We start from the raw sequence: 10,474 nt of genomic DNA, 5'->3' as shown, positions 1-10,474 counted from the left end.
ACTTTTTGTCTTCAATTTCAGTTTAGTTTTGATTATAGTTTTTAAAGCGCGTTAGCCAATTTAGTTTAGTTTGTATTTCACGAAAGGGCTAAGTTTCAGAAACATTTTTTATTAGTTTTAGTTTTAGTGTTAGTTTTTTATTGTAATACGGATTAGTTGGACAAGATTTAACAAGGTCAGGAAAATAACATGCTGATGTTACACGCTGTGACTTTTAATTGACTAAAAATATATTGTTTATTTTTGTTGGTTTTGTAAGCACGCAATACAGTTTCAGTTAGTTATCAAGACTTTAAGTCTTCACTTTGTGACACGTTTTGAGCTAGATCTGCTATTTTTGCTAGTACTTTATGTGACACTGTAGTTTCTTGGTATTTTGTTAGTTTTGATTAACTACAGTGTAATAATCCTGTAGCAGGAAGAAGACACAAAGCCAGATGAGCAGGAGGAAGAGGAAGGACAAAGCGGGAGTGAGTTTGGATCAGACACAGACACTCAATCTCCCACAATCCCACGGGAGAGGGAGAGGACGTCTTTACAGCCCTGCCAGTCCGAAGAGGAGGGGCCTGTTGGTGACGGACATATCGGCCTTCCAATGGCAGCATGCTGTTTAACCGTAGAGGAAGGGCTGAGGACTAAGAAGCATCTCATCAGTCCAATGGGGGAGGAGTACTTCTGTGAAGAAGAGGATTGTGGGACTTGTAGTCCAGCAGAGGCAGACCAACAGCTGTGGGAGCTGGTAGCATCTCTGAAAGCTGCTCTGTCTCTGCAGAAAGACACACAGACAGGTGAATACCGTATGTAGATACAAGTTTTCCTCTATCTGACGATGATACATGGGTCCCTTCCCTTCTTCCTTCAAAGGTATTATTATTTAGCAGTGTGGCATTATTATTATACTAATTAAGGTTCTGTTCCATTTAGTGTATAGTCAAACTTTTTAATTTGAAGTACTCCCGTAACCCTGAGTGTATAAATGGAACAAAATAGACCTGTAAGGGTCCATTTGATTACACACCCGTACAGGGCCATTTGGAACCCACTCAAGGTCACTTTGAGACCCTCATGGTGTAGCACAGGGGTTCTCTACATTTTTGGCTGGGGACCCCCGGAAATCCTTTGGCCATGTCTCGCGACCCCCACCCCGCCCCGCCCTCACTCCCCACCCCCAATACAAACTGACTGCAAACATAACCTTAATAATAGAGAATATATATTAAAATTTTATACTGAGACCAGATATACTGAAACCAGATCATCTTTAATAATTTGGGGACCCCCCACAATAATTTGGCGACCCCCCCGAGGGGTCGTGACCCATGGGTTGAGAACCCCTGGTGTAGCAGAGTAGGAGAGAGTTTGACAGAATGAAACAGAGCCTTATCATTCGTGACACCTGTGAAGGGACAAGGAAATATAGGGAAGGGGCCCAAGTTCTTTCCAAAATGGCGCATGTGCATAGAGCCTATTCTAAAAGTGACTGGCAGCCAGTGTAGAGCAGCTGCTGCTGATGATGATGATGATGATGATGATGAAGGTCTTACATGTGTTGTGTCTCCACTCCAGCCTCCAGGTCACAGACTGACCTCCTGATGGCTGCAGAACACATAGGAGACTCCATACACCACCTAGTGGGAGTACTGAGCTCTCACACACACTATGCACAAACACACTGACTGACTAGCGCGCACACACACACACACACACACACACACACACACACACACACACACGCACGCGCGCGCGCGCGCAGTTGCGCACTCACACATGCTTTGATTGATTTGAAGCAGCCAACCCTGGTGGTTCGTAGGCGGTTCAGCACAGGGTCCATTGCCTCCGTGGTAGGTCTTCTCCTTCGCCGCCATCTCCCGGGTCCTGGATGTAGCGTTGGATATACGCGAGGGCCCCGACAGCTCCCACTGCTGCTTCCAGGATGCCGCCAGTCATGTCCTCCTGCATGGAACGGATAAGGGTGAAAATACATCAAAATTGTACTTAAGTATAGTACAAGTTGAGTAAATGTACTTAGTTACTTTACACCACTGCAAAACAACCATTCAAAGTTAAAATATGGAGATACGAGGTTTCTGCCTGACAGCAACTTTTGCATCTAATGACATGACCAGAATAGAGGATTCATTAGAATCGTTTAAATCAAATTGTTTGATTTACTGCTGCAACCCTACATGTGACTGTCTGACAGTCGTTTTTTAAATGTAATGTCTAAAACACCCTTCAATAAAGTAACTATATTTGGAATACATCTTGCTATGTCATTGTTTATTCAAACTATAACCTTTTTGGGGTTTTACCTGAAATCAATAATGTTTACATATAGCAATTTATCAAGTTTGGTTAAATGTCTCTAGACCAGAAACCTAACACATTAGCTCAGGCTAGGGTGGTCCCTGCTTTATCTCTATCTCAGCTAGGGGGTCCTTAATTGGCCTGAAAAATGTTGAAGACACCAGAGGTTAAAAAAAATGGTGACCAAGCTATGATCCCTGCATGGGTCTTGTCAACAAAGTAAGTAGCCTACTGTAACGATATGGTATACTACTAGGTTATTAACACCAGACTTGGTTGTGTTACTCATCGCCCGTGTGATCCGGTCTAGGTGTGGTTTATACAGGATGAAAAAAATAAAAATAAAACTCTTTATTAATTAATTCGTTTTTAGTCTCGCCAGTCACTACGAGTTGGAATAAAAAATGCATAGGCTATAGACCTACCAAACAAACTATTCCAAGAAGTATGTGACGAAACTTTTCAGATTCATACGCCACATCAAGGCTTTTGGGTAGGCCCTAAAATGATGACGCCTATTTATCACAGGGAATTTGAGGTAATATTGATTCCGGTTTGGGGGTTCCTGCCTGATGACTACCAACCAGTGACTACAATTTGACATAAGTTATCATCCGCTCCCGACCGGATCTTAATTTGTGTGCGTCGCATCACAACAAATTGTGAGCTTGTAGATCGGCTATTTCCAAATGGCCGAAATGTATAGGGCTGTGGGCTGAAGATGAACTCTATATCCTAACTCAGAGGCTAACTCAGAGTTATGGGCAGTCCCATGTGCAATATTGTAGTAACAATATTGTAAATATAAGGTTCTGAATAACAACCTTTATTTAATTGTCTTAATATTGTTTAAATAATAAATAAACAAATAAAGACTATTTGCAAAAGGGAAAACTGTTATTATATTATTATCGATAAGTGAATACACTATCTGTTCAACTTTAAGCTTTTAACATTAAAATATCATGTGGTTCAAGGTCATATTTTCATGGCCCTTTGTCATAGATGCTTACTCATCATTTCAATTGATAGAAGACATCCTGCATTGACCTGCAGTCCTGCAATATGGGTAGATCATTAGAGTTTACTGCCTTGCTTTGCAGAACAACTTAAGCAAAAAGTGGTTCATCTTACCCCGTTCTCCCCTACTTATGTACAGTACTTAAGTCATAGACTGTCCACCTCTGATGGCTATTAAAGGAGATGTAAATAAACAACGCTATTATATCATATTTATATAATACACTTGACGGTTATAAATTCCCTGTGTCCTGAGTCTGACTGAGTTTGTTCTGTTGAGGCACTTTTTGGGCAGCTCAGTTTTCCAATTCAGTGTTTCAGTCAGGCACTTAATGGCTTGACTTAATGTTGAGGTCCTACTGTTTACAGTTGCTGCCGACTCAGTAAGTTGCAATATTATAACTCGTGAATATTTCACTGTTGTGTGTATTGTAGTATGCCGATTTTAGGCCATAATTAGCTCTGATCCATAGCGTAGGAGGACGTACTAATTATGGACCGCGAGTCAGTAGTAATTCAGAGCTATTATGTGCTGTGTTCAGTGTGTTGTTGCGTTTGACCCAGGCCACATGCTAATGTTCGCTAGCCGCTAGCTGCTGTGACTGTTCTATTGAAGGCTTCACCAAGCTTGGAGCAACAATAAAGCTCCGAACTCTCCGTGCGTGAGCTTGTAGATCAGCTATTTTCAGCTAATGTTCCCAGTGTAGGGATGCACGGGTTCAAGTGGTTAATGTAAAAGTAAAGTCCCTATCTCGCAAATATTTGGTGGTCCCCCTCTAGCTCTGTTCTAGGCTATGGATCAGAGCTAGTCCCCCTCCAGTCTCTGAGGGGTACAGGGAACACCGGACCCCCTGTAGAAGACCCCTGTGCTAGTGTGAATGCAGTTAATGCCATACCCAAAATTATTATTTAAAATGTCCATTTAAAACCATTTATTTAATCAAGTGCTACCACTTAATCCGTTTTTGAGGGTAAACTCTACAAAACATTGTGCCCACTAGATGGCAGTATTAAACTACAAAGTAGAGGCCCATGAGTCCATGACATGTGCACCTCCCTTATTTTTGAGCAGCGCTAGCCACTCCAACGCAGCTTTGAGTGTATGTATTGTGCCCGTACCCATATGTGACATCTAAGTCAATGGCCAAATGGGTGTATATTGTCCACACAGGATACTCTTGACAACAGTAGAACACAACAGGTATTGCATAAATTGATAGGGGCCGTACCTATATGTTGATAACGAAATGGACCTTTCTCTTGAAAGTGTAATGGACCTTTTATGGGGTTCCACGAATCCACAACAATCAAGCAAGTTACTGGCCAGAATGGTCAATATACCAGAAAGAGAAGAGTACTAATAATTTCATTGTTATTCTCATAACCAAGTGGTGTAAGTGGTGTACATTTATTTGTGCGTGTATTGCTCAGTAAGCTTGACATTTTTGCCTCTCCCTCTCTCTTCATAGAGAAGCAAGGTCCAGTGGGGAAGCACATTAAAAAGGAACGTGCCAACACCCGGAAGGCAGGCTTGCCATTTGGTATGGAGATGCCAGGGATCCGGGCCGGGTATTACACCATGTCAGAGCGGCAGCAGGTGGCCTTGCTGATGAAAATGACAGCTGAAGAGTCCGTCAACAGTCCAGGTGCGTGCTTGTAACAGAGGCCACGTCTCCATTTTCTTGTTTTATTTATTGATAGAACAAAGAAGGGGACTCCTGTACATAAAGAATATATATATATGAACCATTGGGCCTCCTTTTCCCTGTAGGATTATTATAACAGAAATTTCACAATAATGATAATATATGTAGTGCCACTGATGTCAGGTAATGGTATTGTAAAATAATATCTGACACAAAACCGACTTTACTCAAAACTGGTGCAGTAGGAAACTGCCCTTCGTCATCTAATCGTGCCTATTTGTTGTGGCAACCAGACCAGAGCCCTCCTGTGATTGCACTGCCACTAAGATCATAAGATCTCTGTAATACCAAAGAGAATTGGGGCGTTAAATTGTTGAAATATGAACAGATTCCATGTATAGTAGTGTGCCACGGTGGTATGAATGTCTCACTAGCAGGGTTATGTGTTTTGCTCCATGTGGGACACATCGTGTGACACGTTCCATGATGTTTTGTTTTCAATGTGGTCCAGGTGAAGCCATGGACGGGGAACTGCACCAACATATCCTCCACATGTTTGAAGAGGAAAGTGATGAGGAGGATTTCCTGGGATTCCCTGCCTCAGGTATGAACGAGGATGGTATTTTAAAACACTTTTCCTTTTCCTGCCACCGTGTGGCCATGAAGGCTTAAGAGGCGGAGACCCTGATCTTTTGTTGCAAATGACTATATAGATACTACTGTACATGAATGCTGTTTCATTTGACCTATACATTCATCATTGTTTTCTTTATCAGATACCTGTTCTGCCCTGTCCTCTGTGAAACCAATACACACTGGAGAAAAGCATCAATGTGATCCCATGCTGGTCCCAGTGATCAAGTTATACAGAATAGGTATGTAAAAAATTAATGAATCACAAAACATCACATACATACAGAAAATTATTGTGGACCCTTTTCACTGAGTGTCTGCGGACCATTACACTTTCAAGAGTTAAAGATTTAATAAGGGTCCATTTCGTTATCAACATAGGTACGTGTTAGGTATGGGCATAACGTTTTCGAAAACCACCGCAAACTAATTTGGCTCGCCCCATAGTGGTCGGTTTGCAATGAAACCATAGGCATTTTAAGCTCCCGGCTGCGTGGACGTCATCTTGAAAAAGATGCCTTCTAGTTTGTTTTTTGTGAAATCTTAGTATGTTATTTTGCACACGCAATAGTAACAGAATCAATCTCTTCTATGAATTATATTCAAGTTCAACCATATGCTGACATATAGTATTTAATAGTGGTTTCATCACAATGATGACTTCTGATGATGTCAACAACATTGTACATTTCGTGTACAAACGGACATTCTGTGCTCGAACGGAACAGAAAAAAAAGTTTGAGCCCATTCATTGAGGTTCGAGTGCCAACGTAACGAGCGATTGTCCGAACCTTTGAAGGTTCGGGGGCAGCCTTAGTTCACACTATGGGGCGATGGAAGCTGCAAAGTCTGAGTCCGCGTCAGAGTCACTGTTTTGCGTGAATGGAATGAGGAACTAAACAACAGCCTGCAGCTTGAAAATAATATGGCACTTTTAAGGTGTAAACTAAGCCTTCACAACTCACACACAGCTTAAGAGGCGGAGACCCTGATCTTTTGTTGCAAATGACTATATAGATACTACTGTACATGAATGCTGTTTCATTTGACCTATACATTCATCATTGTTTTCTTTATCAGATACCTGTTCTGCCCTGTCCTCTGTGAAACCAATACACACTGGAGAAAAGCATCAATGTGATCCCATGCTGGTCCCAGTGATCAAGTTATACAGAATAGGTATGTAAAAAATGAATGAATCACAAAACATCACATACATACAGAAAATTATTGTGGACCCTTTTCACTGAGTGTCTGCGGACATTTGATGATTGATTGATTGATTGATTGATGTTAGTGTCAGCTGATGAACACAGCTGAAGGTAGGCTATTATAATAAGCAGTGCTCAATTTATTTTCATATACATGCCATTCTTTATCAAATCAAATGTATTTATTTAACCATATACTAGTCCCAGAAAGGCCAAATAACAGCATAAGTAAGAATGTAGCCATAGAAGAACCCTCTCTCTGTCTTTTGTCTTGTCCATAAGTTACAGAGGAGGCAAGTTGAATTGGGGATGAATCTTGTTCTCTCTAGGTCGTAAAACATGGAAGGCTGCTAAATCTAGTTTTTGGATAATATGGATGAACGGCCTTGTGTATGCTGAATAATGAAACAAAAATATTTATCCTGAAAATAGTTTGCCACTTTTATTGTATAAAGCCTTCACAAATGAATTGGATGATAAATAAGAGGTGGAAACCCAGAACTTCAGTTGTTATAAATGCTATTTTGCATTTATAATTGGTAATCTGTCATTTCTTTCTATCTCAGATACCAGTTCTGCCCTGCGCCCAGTGAAACAAGAACATATCTGCTGTGAAGAGTGTGGGAAAAGCTTCACCACAAAACCTAGTCTTAAGATGCACCAGAGAATTCACACTACAGGAAAGCCTTACTGCTGTGGCCAATGTGGGAAACGCTTCACCCAACGGCAGTATCTTAAGAGACACCAGAAAATACATAATCGAGAGATGACATACTGCTGTGGCCAATGTGGGAAACGCTTCACACAACGGCAGTATCTTAAGATACACCAGAAAATACATTATCGAGTGAAGACGTACTGCTGTGAACAATGTGGGGAGACATTTAGTGAGTCATCAAAATTTAAAATGCATAAGCGCATCCATACAGGAGAGAAGCCTTACAGCTGTGACCAATGTGGGAGGAGGTTTAGTGCGTTACGAAACTTAGAAAGTCATCAGCGCATCCATAGTGAAGGGAAGCCTTACAGCTGTGACCAATGTGAGAAGAGCTTCAGAAGACAGTCTATCCTTGTGATACACCAGAGAAATCACACTGGAGAAAAGCCTTACAGCTGTGACCAATGTGGGAAGAGGTTTATTACATTACCAACCTTAAAAAGTCATCACCTTGTCCATACAGAGAAGTCTTTCTACTGTGAACAGTGTGGGATCAGTTTCCGTCATGCCAACACTTTACAGTATCATCAGCGCATCCATACTGAAGAGAAGCCTTACAGCTGTGACCAATGTGAGAAGAGCTTCAGAACAGGGTCTGCTCTTGTGATACACCAGAGAAATCACACTGGAGAAAAACCTTACAGCTGTGACCAATGTGGGAAACGCTTCAAACAAATGCCACATCTTAGGACACACCAGAGAATGCATTCTGGAGAAAAGCCTTACTGTTGTGACCAATGTGGGAAACGCTTCACCCAATCGCAGCATCTTACGTCACACCAGAAATTACATACTGGATTGAAGTCTTACTTCTGTGAACAATGTGGAAACAGTTTCCGTCATGCAGAAACTTTAAGGATTCATGAGCGCCAACATACGGGAGAGAAGCCTTACTGCTGTGAACAATGTGGGGAAAGGTTTTGTCAGTTAATAAGTTTAAAGACGCACCGGCGCAAACATACTGGAGAGGAGCCTTTCTGCTGCAAACAATGTGGGAAGAGTTTCCGTCAAGCAAACACTTTAAAGATTCATGAGCGCCTCCATACGGGAGAGAAGCCTTACTCCTGTGTCCAATGTGGGGAAAGGTTTCATCAGTTAATAAGTTTAAAGACGCATCAGCGCAAACATACTGGAGATACTTTCTACTGCGAACAATGTGGGAAGAGTTTCTCTCAACCATCAAGTTTAAAGCGTCATCAGCGCGGCCATACTGGAGAGAAGTCTTAACAGCTCTGACCAATGTGAGAAAAGCTTTGCTCAATTGACTAATCTTAACTAATTGACTGCCATGACGTGATGAATCCTATTGTCTAGTCCTGTTGACGTGATTTGGGTTTTTTTATTGATTCAGAATGGTCTTCCTAATATCTACAGAGTAATAACTTACCAGTCACTAGGCAATGCTCGCTTCTGCTATGGTCTGTCATTGAAATGATTGATTCCCCACCATCCACTTCCATTTTAATGAGTGTGATCTTTGGCTGCGTTTTTCTTTTTTCTCTGAATTGAGGCTCAGATTGAGTTGATGGAACAGAATGTTGATGTTAGGGGCTCATTACTAAATAATTTTGTATCAAAACTAAAGTTACGATCGTCACATTATTAGCTATATAATACATAAAGATATATCCCCTTTTTCTGGGGAGATATACAGTATATATACACACACACGCACACCCTTCATTTTGGTTTCCGGTACGCTTCTAAGTCCAGGGGCCTTTAGGGCAAACCCTGTCACCCTTGGTCACCAACCAAGACTAACCAGAAAAGCTGAATCGGAGGACCTCAGGGTGCAGAAAGGCACAACTGTTAGTATGTATAGGTGCCAGGCCATACTGTACATGTTCACAAATCAATTCTAAATGTGACTGGTAGCCAGTGTAGAGCAACAGATGATGATGATAATGATGGACTTACATGAGTTGTGTCTCCATTCCAGGTTCCTTGTCACATACTGACCTCCTGATGGCTGCAGAACACATGGGAGACTCCATACACCACTTAGTGGCAGTACTATGCTCTCACACACTATGCACAAACACACTGGCACACACACACACACACAGCCAACGCTGGTGGTTCGTAGGCGGTTCAGCAAAGGGTCCATTGCCGCCGTGGTAGGTCTTCTCCTTCGCCGCCATCTCCCGGGTCCTGGATGTAGCGTTGGATATACGCGAGGGCCCCGACAGCTCCCACTGCTGCTTCCAGGATGCTGCCAGTCATGTCCTCCTGCATGGAACGGAGCATGTATTGTGTGACTTTATAAGTGGGTGAAAATACATAAAAATTGTACTCGAGTACAGCACAAGTTGAGGAAATGTAGGCCTACTTACTTTACACCAGTGCAAAACAACCTTTTTTTTTTTAAGTTAAAATATGGAGATACGAGGTTTCTGACTGACAGCAACTTTTGTTTAATGACATGACTAAAATGATGATCAATTATTGTTTTTTATTCTAAATTGTAATCGATTAAATATATTAGTTTGATTAGTCTGACAGTCGTCATAGTTATTAAAATGATTAAATAAAGCAACTATATTTAGAATAAATCTTGTCTTCATGTGATTGTTTATTCAAACTACAGTACAGTATAAAACAAACTACAGTATAACCTATCAGGTTTTATCTTAAATAAATGTTTACATGGCAATTTATTGTCAGTTGAATTTGGAATATTTAAATACATGGTTTTGGTCAATCAGATTACCTTTGTGTTGCCACTGTGTGATGTTCCGTTTGTATTTCTCTGATTCTGCTGACACTGGGCCTCGTTCACCAAACTCTTATTTCTTCTGCATTTATTTGGTGTAGAGCAGGGGTCCGGGGCCCTTAGGGGGTCCTCAGAGTTGCAACAGGAAGGTCACCAAAGGTTTGTCATAGGCACTTTTTTACACTAGTCTCTCGAGTTAGACAGTTGACGCTGTTTCTCCTTTTTT

General features: G+C 41.4%; 2 protein-coding genes across 2 annotated transcripts in view; both read left to right on the top strand.

Moving 5' to 3' along the window:
- The window catches only part of dytn (dystrotelin), a gene marked incomplete at its 3' end in the record, with an annotated part of 35,112 nt that overhangs the window by 7,015 nt on the left and 17,623 nt on the right, over positions 1-10,474 (top strand). The window contains exons 14-17 of the mRNA XM_080775134.1: positions 416-788; positions 1,567-1,637; positions 1,846-1,972; positions 4,797-4,973. Coding sequence (XP_080631260.1) covers positions 416-788; positions 1,567-1,637; positions 1,846-1,972; positions 4,797-4,973 — 748 coding nt within the window. The remainder of the gene's footprint in view (positions 1-415; positions 789-1,566; positions 1,638-1,845; positions 1,973-4,796; positions 4,974-10,474) is intronic.
- LOC308324237 (uncharacterized protein) lies at positions 6,694-9,800 on the top strand. The gene is made up of 3 exons (XM_080776235.1): positions 6,694-6,785; positions 7,384-8,776; positions 9,475-9,800. The coding sequence occupies exons 1-2, from the start codon at positions 6,752-6,754 to the stop codon at positions 8,760-8,762; spliced, it is 1,413 nt and encodes a 470-aa protein (XP_080632361.1). The 5' UTR covers positions 6,694-6,751; the 3' UTR covers positions 8,763-8,776; positions 9,475-9,800.

The sequence above is a fragment of the Protomyctophum bolini genome, assembly GCF_963924005.1.
Source record: "Protomyctophum bolini genome assembly, chromosome: 11".
Taxonomy (NCBI): Eukaryota; Metazoa; Chordata; class Actinopteri; order Myctophiformes; family Myctophidae; genus Protomyctophum; species Protomyctophum bolini.
This window is presented reverse-complemented; position numbering and strand designations above follow the sequence as displayed.